General features: G+C 34.3%; 1 protein-coding gene across 2 annotated transcripts in view; it reads right to left on the reverse strand.

The window, feature by feature from the left end:
- RtcB (RtcB RNA ligase) overlaps positions 1 to 16,802 on the reverse strand; it is a 69,510-nt gene that overhangs the window by 15,549 nt on the left and 37,159 nt on the right. The window contains exons 6-8 of one of the 2 annotated variants that reach the window (XM_085820719.1): positions 15,210 to 15,259; positions 13,782 to 13,888; positions 11,642 to 11,801 (exon numbers count right to left, since the gene is read on the reverse strand). In XM_085820719.1, the coding sequence (XP_085676845.1) occupies positions 11,642 to 11,801; positions 13,782 to 13,888; positions 15,210 to 15,259 (317 nt within the window). The remainder of the gene's footprint in view (positions 1 to 11,641; positions 11,802 to 13,781; positions 13,889 to 15,209; positions 15,260 to 16,802) is intronic. The other variant, XM_085820720.1, reaches the window with a different exon arrangement.

Here is a 16,802-nt window from a genome sequence, read left to right on the forward strand (position 1 = left end):
CAGAATAGACACAGTTGAAGGCAAAGTTGGAAAAATTCAGGAAAGAGTTTCTGCAGTGGAGCAGCAAATTGAAGAAAGAGTTTCTACCGTCCAAAAGCAAATCGAACAACAGATTGATGAGAGAGTTTCTGCAGTTGCCAAAGAAATGGATACTTTAAAGAAATTCCTAGCGACGGCAGGGAGCAGGAGTGATGATTTTAAATTCTTACCGATGCCTGCTCGTCCATCTCTAAAGCTATCCACATATGATGGGAAGACATCCTGGAAAGTGTATAAGACCCAATTTTCTATAGTTGCGGATGCGAATGGATGGGATTCTCAAGCTAAGGCCTGTCATCTTGCCGCTTCTTTGAGAGCAGACGCAGCGAATATCCTGCAGACTCTTCCCGAAAACCAGAGACTAGACTTTGAAGCTCTATCCGGCGCATTGGAGCTGCGCTTTGGAGAGAAGTGTTTAAAAGACTACAGCAGGCTTCAACTAAAATCCCGTCAGCAGAAGCCCACCGAAACACTTCAGGAGCTCGCCACAGATGTTGAAAGGATGTCCCACCTCGCGTTTACGGAGTGCCCGAGAGAAACGAGGGAAATCCTGTCGCTGCAATATTTCATCGATGGCATTCGGGACCCTGAAATACAGAAAGCACTGCGAATGGCGGATGTTAAAGATTTGAAAAGCGCTTTAGTGTATGCCATGAAATTCGAGGCAGCCCAGCAAGCCACTCGTCGAGACCGCCACCCAGTCAGAGCTGCTCAAGTCCAGGAGCCAGGGGATCAAGTCACCGCTCGTCTAGACGATTTAACTAGACAACTGAACGCCTTGAGACAGAATATTGGTGAAAAAAAAAACAACCGTTAAGTGCTGGAACTGTGGCTCTGAAGGACACATACGATGAAACTGCAGAACACCCCAGGGTACGGATGTTAAGACCGCTCCTAACAAACAGCAGGGAAACTAATTAGTGGCCATCTCGCGGGGCGGAGGTTGCCAGATAATGAAAAGCCCCAGTTTAAAGCGTTTCAGATTTCTGCAGTGAGAGGCGGCAGTAATGGACTTTTTATAATAGGACATATTAATGGAGTTCCCTGCAATATGACGATAGATACAGGAGCCAACGTTACCATCATCCGAAAAGATTTGGCTCAACAACTAGGAAACAAACTTATCTGGACGCCGCCCTGCGTTACCCTCCAGACTGTGTCCGGTGAGAAGATCGACATCGATGGAAAAATAAACATTAACATCACGTTTGGAAGTGCTGCTTACCATCACACGGCATATGTAGCAGAGATCACTGATTCTTGCATACTCGGATTGGACTTTCTAAGGAAATACAATTTTTCCTTGGACTTTAAAAATAACGAATTGCGTTCTACATCTGAGGACATAGCCCTATTTGGAATTAATGATGGAGTGAAATCTATCCACAAAATTATAGCTCAAGATGATATCACAATACCCGCTAGAACCGAGTTTTTACTTCCTGGATCCATAGCCGAAAATAGAAATTTCCGCTACGGTATCATAGAATATCCCGATAACTGTAATAGCCCAAAAGGAGTACTGATAGCCTCAACACTCGTCGACCTATCCAGAACGGTTATCCCGGTGAGAGTCGCCAATGTAACTGAGAAGGCGAGAGTTGATTAAGAAAGGTGAAGTGGTTGCAACATGTACTCCAGTAACCACCGTTGAAAGAAAGAGTAACATCCAAGAATCCGTGTCTTCAGAAAGCATTACATCAGAGTTACTTCAGAATGCGCAATTAAACGATGAAGAGAAGAATGCTGCCGATCGCGTCGTTAAAGATCTTCAAGTTGTTTTCTCCCGCTCGTCTTCTGACGTGGGTCGAACTAGTTTGATACAACATAGAATAGATACCGGTGATCATCCCCCGATCAAGCAACATCCAAGACGTCTACCGTTTGCTAAACAGGAAGAGGTGCGAACACTGTTAAAAGATATGGAAGAAGGCGATGTCATCGAGCCTTCAGTAAGTCCATGGGCATCTCCCATCGTCCTAGTCAGAAAGAAAGATGGCTCAACAAGATTTTGCGTCGACTATCGCCGGTTGAATGAGGTTATGAAGAAAGACAGTTACCCTCTTCCTAGAATTGACGACATTCTAGACACTCTTTCTGGAAGCAAGTGGTTCTCAACACTTGATTTAAAGAGTGGATATTGGCAGGTAGAAATATACCCTGAAGACCGAGAAAAGACGGCATTTACTACGGGACAAGGGCTTTGGCAATTCAAGGTGATGCCGTTTGGACTGTGTAATGCGCCGGCAACATTTGAACGTCTTATGGAGACTGTTTTAAAAGGCCTTATCCTACGAAGCCTGCCTGATATACCTGGACGACATCATCATCGTCGGAAAGAGTTTTGCAGAACATTTAGAAAATCTTAGGAAGGTGCTTCAGAAACTGAAAGAATCCAATCTGAAGTTAAGTCCCGCTAAATGCAAATTGTTCCGAAAGGAAGTGACTTACCTGGGACATGTCATCTCTGCAGAAGGTGTGAGCACGGATCCTGAAAAGGTATCAGCGGTTAAATCCTGGAAACGTCCCGAAAATGTCCATCTGCTGAGAAGCTTCCTAGGGCTTTGCATCTACTATAGGAGATTCGTGAAGGACTTTTCTTCCATCGCAAGACCCCTTCACAAGCTGACAGAGAGCAACCAAAAGTTCTTGTGGACAAAAGAATGCGAGGATGCATTTAACAACTTAAAGGAGGCTTTAACATCTGCTCCAATCCTGACGTATCCTCAGCTCGACTGACCATTTATTCTCGACACCGACGCGAGCAATGAAAGTGTTGGTGCTGTTTTGTCCCAAGAAATAGACGGCCAAGAACGTGTAGTGGCGTACTGGAGCAAGTGCCTGTCTAAACCGGAGAGGAATTATTGTGTCACCAGGAAAGAGTTGCTCGCCATAGTTAAAGCTGTAGAACAGTTCCATCACTATCTATACGGCAGAAAATTTCTGCTCCGCACCGATCATGCATCATTGACCTGGCTTTTAAATTTCAAGAATCCTGAGGGTCAAATAGCCAGGTGGATACAGAGACTCCAAGAATATGACATCACTATCCGTCATCGTAAGGGATCATCACACGGAAACGCCGACGCCCTGTCTAGAAGACCTTGCCAAGAAAGCTGCCGATATTGTTCCAGGGTGGAAGCGAAATACGAGCAGCTGACTCCGGTCGCAAGACAAATTACAACATCAACATCGGCTGATCGAGAACCGTGGAGTGATGATGAAGTCAGGAAAGACCAGCTGAAAGACCGCGACATTAAACCCATAACTGATTTAATGGAGTCATCAAACAGAAAACCTACTTGGCAGGACATTTCTATCTGTAGTCCTACAACAAAACAATACTGGGCACTCTGGGATTCCCTTCACATTCGAAACGGCGTCTTATACCGGAAATTCGAATCGGATGCTGGGAAGACGTTCCGATGGCAACTTATACTTCCAAGATCCCGCATTCCTGATGTCCTTAAAGAATTACATAGCAGCCCTACAGGAGGTCACTTTGGAATAATGAAGACCTTGCAGAGAGTTCGTGAGCGCTTTTACTGGAATAATGCAAAGGATGACGTGCAAAAGTGGTGCCGATCTTGCGATGCCTGTGTAGGTGAAAACTGGTGTGCAGGTAACCCATTCGCCAGTATTTGAACCCGCTTCAAACTATTAGTATTCAATGATTTTATTGCTACGTCATTGGCGGCCTTTTGTAGTATCTATATGAAAAGTAATCGCAAAGACACAATCATTGCGTACCGAAGGATGAATTAAGTTCGTAGCTTAAAGAATAACTTTCATTCGTGCTACTGTTAGCATTGACATTTGGAGAGATGTTAATTTATTTTATCATTTATTTGAAATTCTTTTAATGTAATTAATTTAATTCTTTAGGTAATCGTTCTTCTAAATGTAATTTTTGTGCGCAGTATATCTAACCCTTCCATACACTGTTTTACTTAACTTACACTCCAATAATTTTAAGCAATTTTATACCGATAGATTTCTTTCCAGAAAAGTTTCAATGAATACGTATTTTTTCCCCCTTAGATTTTAAAACATTTTTGATTTAAAATCTTAATAATAAAATTTTTAAAACAAATATTTCTAGAAATTCCTTCCGCATATTGATTTAAGTCATTTAATTGAAATTTTCGAGTAGAATATCTTCCTTTCAACATTCATAAAATTTTTATATGTCAGTTTGCCATTTTACAGGACACAGAGCCACACATACGAGTACAAAACTCAGGCATGCTGAAAGCACAGTTTTAACATTTCAGAATGTAGAAAGAAGAATATATCATTATAATAACACACATTTGAATTACGAGGCCAAACAAGAAAGCTGGTTGCAACAATTTATATTTTTTCCTGACGAATCAGAAATTGTAATTAACTTTTAATACAAAAATAAAATATTTGATTGTATAACATATGATTTATTAAAGAGGGCGTCTTCCGTTACAATTATTAATTTTTCCTGTTTGTACTAAAATTCGGCAATGTACTAACAATGTCTTAACAATGTCTGATACTGTTTGACTTTCATTTGTATAAAGTACCACAATACAAGCAGTTGTAAAACGATTTATCTTCACTCGCAAACTTTTAGTCGGCACACAGATAATACATACCTGCTGTCTGACAATGATACTTTACTCTCAGGACTCTTTCGTAAAGTGCTCTTTTCAAAGAGACTTCACACCCCATTAAGCGCTTTGTATTAACTGACAACCGCCTGCAGAAAGGTAGGGAAAAGAACACCAGAGCGCATCTCTAACACGTCTTAAGCATGAGCTTCGAGTATACATGTCTTGAACATTTTTTTTTTTAGCGATTTTAAATTTGTGTAAAGACGTCTAAAGCATTTTTAAAGGGAACCCTGAAAACATTTAAACATGTCTTAAGCAGTTAAAGGGTTAAAAAGTTTCGACTTAGTAAAGCTACACTTCATCCCTTAAATTCTCGAAACAGTGTACTTTCAATAGATAACAAGTTGCTTATTTATAAAACTGTATTGCGTCCCATACTACATTATGCCTGCCCTGTTTGGGCATATTCATGTAAATCATATAGGAAAAAGTTACAGCAGGCACAAAATTGTGCCCTAAGACAGATAACCTACTTGCCCTGGTACGTTTGAAATCAAAAACTTCATGATATATTAGGCATTGAACAACTGAAATATTTTTATTGTCGGCTTGCCTGGAATTTTTATGCTAACCTCCCAAGTATCAACAACCCTGTTATAAGGGTTTATGATTATGATGTGAATGATCCAAATAATTGTAAACGGCCTATGGCCATACTTAGTACACATATTGTTTAAATTGACATGCTTTATCTGTACTGTACATTTGTGACTGTTATAATTTAAGTGCACCAGTTGACTCACACTATCTGTATTGTATGTATGTATCATATGCATATTTTCATTGAAGTGACCATCAGATACTAGTTTATATAGCGAATAATGATGAATTCACCACCCTCAATTTTTTTTTTTTTTTTTTTTTTTTTGTCAAATCTCAGTAAAATCTAATCATATCAACAATGAAGTTTAACAGTTCCTAAATAACTCTTTGAAATCAAATGCTGAAGCTAATCCCCCAGACTCCATTTTTGCACAAATACTTTAGGATATACAGCAGAAGTCCAGAAATTCGCAAAGCTTGGGACCAGAGGTTGTGCGGATTTTAGGATTTTGTGGATTTCAGGACAGAAAATATAAAGCATAATATTCGGACTAAAAGTGTAAAATAAATAAGGCATAGTAGATACATTTAATTAAATTATTATATACATTGCAATAATTTATTATATGCATTAAATTATTATTACATATATAAATTTATTATATTATTCATTGTAGTATATGTACACAGCATTGGGATTTGCCAATTTCGCCTCATGCAAAGATTTACGGTTTCAGATTCCGGTGTTAGAATCGCTGTTGCTTTAAAATTTCAACAGCTTTTCTTTATTTTCCGTATATCATACACAATCGTGTGGCAATTTCATACTATTCTGTTATAAATCGAGGAGTAGCACCTGCCTCCATCTTTTGAGGAATCTGCACTTTTTGTGTTACCGTCAATGCAACATGTTTACGTTTTTCAACATTGCAAGCAGTAAAATGAGTGTGTTTCTTATCTGTCATTGTATTAAAAAGGGCTGAAATTTAAAATATTCTTAATTGGTCCACAAAATATCCAAATTTTAAAAAATGCAGCACTAAACAATCTCGTGAAATAACAAAGCTCAGAAAATACAACAACCTTAACTTGTACAAAGAGTTGAGTAAATCGTCTGCTTTTTTACCTCAATGCAGATTAGAGGGAAAACAAATTTTATCTTATTTGTTTAACTTTTTTTTATGTCATTAATCTGTTATTTTCGTTATGACTCATTATTTTTTGGTAATTATGATGTCATTATTCGGTAAGTATTTTTTCTTTGATATTTCGTACTCAATGTTGTGGTTTCCGGAACCCATAAACTGAATGTTCATATTTTGAGAGGCAATGCGAATTTCAGGTCGGTGGATTTTCGGCATTTGACTGTAGTATATTGATTGCAGCTCTCGATATTTCATCAATTTCCTAAATGCTTCATAAGCATTTCACTACTGTTCAAAATGTATTACAACTTCAATTCCACCCTTCAACAAATCTGTAATTTGGGAGTCTTTGCACCAAAACTGTAAATATTCAATTTTTTTTTTTTTTTTTTTTTTTTGAACAGGCAATTTTTAATTATCAAAATATAAAATCTGGCAACATTTTAGCGACAATTTCTAGCTTTACACAATGCAACAAAATTGCTTTTCTGTCATTCACAGTATAATTCAAAGAAGTAATAACTAATTCATTAAACTTTACCTACAAGTTACATTCAATCCTTTGTTTTTAGAATTTTCTAATTTACAATACACTGCACAGGCTTGTCTACCTTTACAAAAGGAATAATTTTCCTCTTTGCATATTTTTGTAAGGTATACAGTACATTACAACATAAGAAACATCATTTTTTTTTCATGAAAGCTTCTCTTGAGTGTTCAAATTCTCATGAAAATGGCTCAAGTGCTCTTGATCATAAAATATACAAGTGTTTGATGTAGCACTGGCCAACAATTCATTAGTGGAAGAAGCCAATTTATAGTAATTAGGAGCACTGAATTTCCTGTAATTAAGATTGTTTATACTGGCTACATGTTGCAAATTGTAAGGGTATGTATATGAAACATTCTTTCCCTTGCAATTATGGAACAATGCAAAAAATCCATTAAGTGTCTTAAATTATGATTACTGCTTAAGATATGATTTTTGCTGAATTTTAAGTGAGGTTGCTGGGAAAGAGTTTTAGAATTACTATGCAAAGCATTGCACTGTATTTTATGCCTAACTCTGAAGAGAATAAAATTGGGTTTGGCACTTTGGCACTTAAAATACAGATTTCTCAACTCTTGTAAATTAAAAGTGTTCTTTAAAGGGGTCATATTCAGCAGTTTAGACATATGGACATTGATTAATACAGTCAAAAGTCATTAATCCGGACTCGTCGGGACTTCGGCGATTCTGGATTATCGATTTTTCCAGATTATAGATCATCAGTTTAAATCTGGTAGGATGGCATGCAGAAATTACAAAATTAAAAATATGAAACCGTAATTTATGAAATAAAGAACAATTATGATCTAAAGGGTATCAAAATTTACAAAAAGAAAAAGCTTAATATTTATTTGTTTACTTTATTAAACATTTCTTTCTTTCATTTGTTTACTTTATTAAACTCTCTTACATTAAACATGTAAGTTGTTTAAGTTGCTTCGTTTCATGTGATAATACTTTCTCTTTAATTCTATTAAACAGACATAATTTCTTGTTTAGTTACAAAGTTCCGCTGTTCAAGTCCTATAATTGCTGTGTCGAGAATACCAACTAATTTGTCAATCAAAATTTTTTCATTTTCAATAACCTCTGTCACTTTCTTCACTATCGGAAGCAAATTATAATGACGAGGAACTTGTTTTAAATCATATCAAAGACGGAGTACATCGAGATGAAATACTACATTTAATAAGGAATTATAAGCCAAATAAAATAAAAACATCTGCCCTGAAGATAAGGATAGTGCTGACAGATCAATTTCCAATTCAATGCGCGCCGCGGCATTCCCCCTGCTGAGCAGCGTGAAATTGATAAACAGATTTCGGAACATACTTTCGCTTTAGATCCTTTACATATTAACAAATATATATCGTAAATTCTATTTGATATAATCAAAAGTTTAAGCTTACTTTTATAAAATTGCTCTAACAGTCTGCAAAAAATAATAATCCGGATCCAATTCGAAGTTTAAGGAACAACGCAATCTGCAACATTAACTGAATTAGATCATTTCAGCTTAGCTTACACCGTCCGCTATACATTGTTTAATGCGTAAATGTTTTATGAGCATGCGCACAAGCATATTAGCTTTTCTGTCATTCAATCAATTTACCGTAAAAGTCTTACGCGCGCACGTAAAACGCCTATGCGCATGCATCTACGAGACGCATGCGCAGAAAGTTTGTAGTTTTGAGGTCCGGATTATAGATCATTCCGGATTAGAGGTGTCCGAATAAACAACTTTTGACTGTATGTCTCTCTGACCAAAGGTATCTTGGGAACTACTCTTATATGCGCCTTTAAGTTGCCAAATTTCTCCACGGTACGATATTACTATCTAAATTACTTAAATCAAACTTTAAGTCTAAAATGTCTCCAAAAACCACGTTTTGAATACACAATTTAAGCTAAAAATCTTAAACAAAAACAAAAAATTTAGATAGCAAAAACGTAAAGTTTCTAACCAAAAATATTTGACAAGAATCCATGTACACAGCGACATGTTTTAACTTTAAAAAAATCTACAAGTTGCACAATCTAGGCAGTGAAAGAATCTACAAACTACACACACCTCACTTTAATAAATTAACATAATAACAATAAATTTCAAAGAATACCATGTACACAGCATCCTGTTTAAACTTTAAAAAAAATCATCTACGAATTGCACAATCTAGGCATTGCACACAAATCAACCAAATAAACTAAACTAAATTACAAACAATTGAAAAAACAACAATAAAAACAGAAATTCATACAAAAACAATGAACATAACATTCTACAAAATAAAAAAAAATAAAATGCATTTATCATAATGAAAGCTTCTTTTAAGAGCAGAAATATCAATTTCAAACATCACAAAAACAAAAAACACAAACACTTTCTTGAAATACTCTATAAAGAAATTTTTAATTTCTCCCATTCAACAGTTCTTACAATTTCTAGAAATTTGTTAAAAGGATCTTCTCCAGTTTAATTGATAAAACTGCAAATCGCATTTCCTATTATAAATAGGGAACATAGCTTTAACATGCCACCATGTACTCTTTATGGTATTTATATGACAGCCAGACTCGCTATCCATAAAATTTATACTGTGGTTCACAAATAAATGTTCAAAACCTTCTTTTCTTAAATCCTTGTAAGATTTCCAGTCATCTGAAAAAATAGTCGTACCAGGCTCAATCCACTCATTAATACACTGTGTCAGTGTTTCCTTACTTCTATCACACACAGCCACTAAAAATAATCTCCCAGACCCTCTTTCCACACCTCCAAATACTCATTGCCCCTCAACAGCATGGCCACGATATTTCCTTTTGCCGAAATTCGATTCATCCTCTTCCACCACTTTATCTTTCTCCCCTATCTTTTCAGACACACAGCATACAAATCCATAATACATTCCTTAATAAAATTTCGCCAGTCACGCAACATCTGTGAAGAAAAAAGTGCAACGATTTGCTATATCACATGTCTTCTTGCGATTCAAAATTTCGAAAGTAACAATAAAAACTCCCTCCAATGTTAACTTACAAGACAAAAATCAAGATCCAAACCTTCAACTCCGCTGACACACACATACTTTGCCAGCAACAATTTGACTGCAAACCTACACAAGTCTATCAGAAACACCATTCTTTGTGAGAGTTCTCATATCAGCTCCACATTTTTAACACACCAAACTCCGTTTTAAAAGTCCTGACTCCCACAGAAATTCTAAAAATACACTATGATCTGCATAAAAATCCCTGTGAACAAAAGACTAACAACTCCAACATCGTACCTTTTCATACTAAATTTACTCTGCACACAATCTAAAATATGTGACTGAAATCTTCCCATCACATCTCTTATTGCAACATTGGCCATTTCAAAACATGCATGACGAGACGAACCAATGAGCAATTAAACTATTCCACCAAAAGATTCTTCAACCTCAACAGGGTTGCCATACAAAACGCAATTGCACCAAAAACCAGAGCAGAACACATATCACCACATTTGGTGAAATTAGGACGCATATCAAAACAGAGCCGTATCTTGGATTAATTTGATATTTGACTAACAGTAGTCTGAGGTAATAGCGAAACCTTTAATGTAAAAAGTTTTTCCTCCAAGGCAAGTAAACAAATAAGTAAAATTTTCAACACCTGAAAGAAAAGAATTTTTCTCAGTCAAATTTTCAAACTGATTCCAGAAACTGACATATTCAGATGGACTCCCATAATATTTTGAACTTTCAATTAGGTAACTTCCGAGTTTGTATTTGATCTACTTTGATTTGTTAGTGGATGAACACATCGAAGTTCTTGTTCAGTTGCGAATTGATAAGTTTTATCAAGAGAAAAATAATTACTTCATTGCATTTGAACAATCCATACTATTTCTGAGTCATCTAAAACATCTACAATTTTATTGTCAACAGATTTGAGCTGGTCCATCTTTGGCTTGTAACAGCATTAAAAATTTTTCTAATTTATTTTCAAGTCTATCGAACTTCATTTTTTCCAGCTATTTCAGCCAGTACTACAACAACAAGACAAATCTATACTGCCAAATGGCACTTCAATCAAAAATATAAAATCTTAAAATACTAGTCAATTCGAATAACAAAACCATAGATAAACAAATACTTCACTTCCTGAAACCAAAACAAACTATAATAAATGAAATACAATTTGTCAACAAATTCTCAAAACTACAACATTATTACCCATTCCATCTTCTAACATACAAAGAATTCTTGAGAGGCTATGATGATTTACAAAGAAAAAGTTTCTATTTTACAAATGTAGTGACAGTATCAGGTGTTTCATACAAAATTCCTGAAAGTCATACACCAAAATGACATAAAACTTAAGTCAAAACAAGCACACAAAAATCATATGAATGACCATTTTTTCTTATTTTCAACAACTGTCATCATAATATGAAACATATTTTAGTACTACTATGTGTCTGCATAGGTACAACTCTCAACATGCAAGCGCACAGCACAAATACGTAAATTTTAAACAATAGCTCAAGTTTTATGCTGACTGAAATAGCCTTCAATAATTTAGTTCATAGATTGACCTTTTAAAAATTTCCATAGCTTTTTCATTTTCACTAGCTAATATGTGATTAAAAATATACTATTTTTGAACATAAAAATTTTTTATCCAACAATTTAAAAAAAAACAAGCAACTGATTAAAATTATTGATATTTTGTACCTGTTGCAACCTGATGTCCAAATCCTCTACTTCCACTATGTATCATAACACAGACTTGACCTTTACAATCAATACCCATTTTACTAGCATTGTTTTTGTCATAAATTTCATCAACAACTTGAATTTCTGCATAGTGATTACCAGCTCCAAGCGTTCCAAGCTAAAATAATAAATTTAATAAAGAAATTACTTTGGTTAGATTATAACATATTTTAAAATGTTAAAAGTTTTCATGTTAGCATAAAACGACAACATTCCTCCAGGCATCACCTTTTAAAAAACTGTCCACATGAGTTAACAGCATATAAAAAAATGAAAATCATCTATATGCAGAAAAAACATTTAAAAACAATCACTTGAAAATTTTAATTATTATTATAGTTTCAAATTAGATAAATAACTTGTGGCCACAAACTTTAACAAGAAAATATTTCTAAATCTTTTACTGCATTTAGAACCAAGACTGATTTAAAAAAAAGAAAGAAAGAAAGAAAATTCTGCTCAAAATAGATAAACCAGGCTTTATATTTTTTCTTGAATGGCTCTAATGGTTATGTTTTAACACTACACACGGACATTCTTCATAAAAATATAACACTATCAGACTTGTTCTTTATCTCGAGTTTTTTAAAGGTTTACGGTTAATCATAGTTAAAGCAGAGAGTATATCTGACATCGATTACAGACCTTAATCACTAGGACAGACAGGCCAGGAAGAAATAGGTGAGACATTATAGCTCTACCAAATGGTCTCACAGGTATAGTCCCACTGCATTAAATGCATAGTTCCATCGCAATTTTGATGAAGTACACCCTAACAAACAGATCTGGTAATCTCCTATTCCTCTTTCCCCACCACCTACTCACTAGAGACAGCTTTTGGATCACCAGTGTTTTAAATGCTTCCATGTCACATTAGAAACTATACACTTTACAGACATCCATGCCTTCTAAAGGAACTCTATCAACCTATGAATAGGCATTTAAAAAAAAAAAAAAAGTATGCAAAAATCTGAAATGTTTCAGATTTTAAATTACGTTTTTTTAACGTTTTGTGCGTTATCTTTATTTGTTAAACATCATGTTCTTCATACTTAAACCATAAAATTCAATTCAACAGGAATATCGCAAAATAGTTTTAAAACGAGCATATCTTTAGAATTTCCGATACAAAAACTCACGCGCCGGAGATAAAAATGTTTTTTCTGCACAACGTTGCCATTGCTCGCTTTGAAATCCTTGAGTTTGTTAATCAAAAATTCGTCAAAGTTTTAAAAAATAGGAAATCGATCATAAAACAAATTTCAAATTTCAAATTTAAATCATGCTCATATTCGTTGGAGGATTACGTTATTCAAAATTCGATGACTCTATGTACCGTTGTTTTATCACAATACGAGAAATATACATACATTTATGCAGATTTTTCATTATTTAATTTCTTCAAATATATTGCAGGACTCTAACATTTTGTGGCAACAGTTTGAAAAGTGAACCGACATTTATGAGTCCGACGCAAAATGCCAAAACGAAACTAATAGTCCTTCGGGATTCAAATCCCTTTGGACTAAAAAAAAGGATCTACAGAAACCTTAAAATATGGTGATTCATCAGTTTTCGAAATCAAAACATAGTAGACCAGTATTTCTCATTCTTTTTTGTCCCATGCACCCTTTTCACCATTCATAAAAGATCCATTTCCCTTTTCCTTTACAAAATTCAAAAAACATGCTTACGTTTATTTAAATGTAGATAATTTTTTAATGGCACAGAGCAGAATCAAGTGGAAGGCTGACTGCTTTCCCCTTAAAACTATGAACCCCCTCCCCCCGGTTGAGAATGACTCTACAAGACTATGAACCAGCAAAAAGTATTTCACAGGAGATTTATTCTTATACATAAACACAGTAAGATAGTAACTGACTGTTATGTAACATATGAAAAGGTTGTTCATTAGTAAATAATTGTTATTTTATAAAAATTACTATCTTCTAGTAAGATGAACTTTTATGAAAATGCACTCATTTTTCTCTGCTCTGTAAATTATTTTTCTAGTAAAATGCATTATATACTGCTGTAGCTGACCATAAAAAAATAATGCCACCAATTTATTTCAGATACATATTTGTAACAAACATACTTGTGGTAATCCTCGCTTCTTAGCTTTCATGGAAACTTTTGCAGGATCAGCATTTAGCATTCTGCCATATTCTTCACAATGTTCTTTATCTTCTGCCCAAGCATATCCTGTTGATAATAAAGCAAAAATCCAGAATATATTAAGTGAAACTAATTTCATATAATACATGAAACAGGTGGGGAATACTAAACATAGAGATAAATAGCTATTTTAAAGCACAAAAATATATTATGCATTTGCACACTTAAAACTGTACAGTACAAAGTCCGAGATCCGGACTCGTTAGGACATCTGCGATTACGGATTTTTTCGGATATTAGAACATTAGTTTAAATCTAGCAAGATGGCATGTAGAAATAATAAAATTAAAAATATGAAATTGTGATTTATGAAATAATGCACCATTTATGATCTAAAGGGTGACAAAATTTACAATATAAAAAGCTTAATATTTATTTGTTTACCTTATTAAGACATTTCTTTGAATGCAAGTTGTTCAAGTTGCTTCGTTTTTTGTGCTAATATTTTCTCTTTAATTCTGTAGACAGACATAATTTTTTGTTCACTATTGAAATCCTGTAACTGCTGCGTGAAGAATTCTAACTAACTTGGCATTTGAAATTTTTTCGTTTTCAGTAATCTTTCTGTCACTTTCTCCACTAATGGTAGCGGTATTTTCTGGATCTAGAATCAACCATACAACAGATTTTGCCTTTAATTGATTAATGATTGAAGAATATTGTCATCACAGGAAAAAGTTCTTTATATCATCTTTATTTATTACCACTTCTCCACATCACATTTTTTTACAAAATCCATTATTTGGAAAATTTCACCTTTGGTTTGTGATATCCAAAAACCTTTAAAAGTCGCGGCTATCATCATAAAATTTAGCCATCGTTCACTATACATATTTGGCTATATATCATGAGATTGGCGACTAAAGACAAGTTGTTCCACTAAACTTTATCTTGCTTCTATCACGCACTGAGACAATTAAGCCTGAATTGTATTAGTTATTTATTATACTACTTATGTCTAAGAACTAAGAATGTCTAAGAATTAGACAAAAATGTAGTACAAATACTATATTTAGTTTTTATTGTTTTCATACATCTGGATCAAAGCATAAGGAAACACAGGAGTATTCAATAATCACAAGAATATTCAAAAGACTAAGACATTCAAAATCAATCTCAGTTTAATTTCTAACAGTTTTAATACACACTAAAAAAAAGTTTGTTTAAAAAAATTATAAATAAATTCTTATCACAAAATATATATTACAAGATGTTACCAAAGAACTTATAGGAAGTTCTTCCACACATAATAATAGCTTTGCCAGTTCTTTTTAATTGAAAGCTGCACGATATCAAATTTACTATTTTACTTTTTATACAATCTTTTGTATTGTTACATATAACTCACCTTCTCTAAGAGACCAGTCTACTCCCATCTCTAAAGCCTCTTCAAGGTCTCTGAAATATGCCATAAATTTAAAAATACATAAATATAATATGTAACATAATATACAGGATAATTTAAAAAGAAGAACCATTATACACACTTGGTATAAATTACCATATTTCCTCACATATTTTTCTTCCTGGCTTTTTAGTGTCAGGTTTTGAAAATTAAAATAATATCTGTGTATTTTCCCCCTTCCTTAATGCATTCACAGAAACAGCTCCCCTAAATTTTGAAATGCATTTTCCCAAGTACTAACTATTTTCCCTAAAAAAGACTATCCTCGCAAACTACTTACGATGGGTCACGCTGAACATTTTTCATCTAACTACTGAAATTTATGCCAGCCTAATACAATAACTAACCCATGACAATGAAGCAAAAATGAGTACATTCAGTTAATAATTTTGCTAACTCGGCTGCACATACATTTAGAGATGAAGATATTGTTACGAATTTTGTATTTAGATAGCTAATTTTAGTAGAATTATAATTAAATTGTTTTATTTCCCTGTGCAATGCAAGACAAATTTTAAGAGAAAAGCTATGCCAGAAAAGTAAAAAATACAGGAGTACGTGCATTTAACATTGAAAAAATAGATATCTCGGTAATTTGTTTCGAAACTGAATAAATGTAATTTATGACTATGTTAGCTGTAACCATTATTCCATCCTTTTGTTGGTTTCCAAAAATCTCAATCAATAGAATTCATTGTTGAAAGAACTTTCATTGTTGAAATAGAATTCATTGTATAGAATTCATTGTTGAAAGAACTTGTGAAAGTTCTTTCAACAATGAATTCTATTGATCCTGCTATTCAGTTCACTTTTGAACTTGAGACTTGCAATTCTCTTCCGTTTCTCGACATTCTGGTCACACGTAACACATCCAACTTCAGTACTACGGTTTACCGTAAACCTTCATCGGTTTGCCTTCCACCACACTTTAAATCATGTCACCCGACTAAACAAAAGTTAGCTTCATTTTATTCCTATGTTTTCCGTGCTCTTCAAGTTTGCTCCTCCAAACTAGCCCTTGATGAAGAACTAAAGTATTTAAAAGCAATAGCTATTGACAGGGGCTTTCCACCCAACATTATTAATCAAGCAGTTAAAAAATTCTCATCTCAACACACTAAAAGGCACACTCTTGTTTTAGGAGATTATAAAAATTCTGTTGTCATTCCCTTCTTTCCATCAATTAGCTATAAAGTTGCACATATTTTGCAGAAATTTAACTTTCGGGTTGTTTATTCTCCCATCAATAAAATTCAGAGTTCCATACTCAAGGACCCCATTCCGGATATGAATTCCTGGGGTATTTATAGGATTCCTTGCCAGTGTGGTTTAATTTACATTGGCCAAACTAAGAGAGCCTTAAAATTTCACGTCAAGGAACATGAGGCATTTGTTAGAAAAAAGGAAACACAGAAGTCTTCTGTTGCTCAACGTTGTTGGTCCGAAAACCACACTTTCAGTTTTTCTGCTGCCAAAATTATTCAAAAAACATCTTCCATTGGAGAACTGGATTTTCTAGAGGCATTTCACATTCAT

This window comes from Stegodyphus dumicola, chromosome 7 (genome assembly GCF_044657685.1).
Source record: "Stegodyphus dumicola isolate Sdum_Otavi_A_Nest chromosome 7, ASM4465768v1".
In the NCBI taxonomy this organism is placed as follows: Eukaryota; Metazoa; Arthropoda; class Arachnida; order Araneae; family Eresidae; genus Stegodyphus; species Stegodyphus dumicola.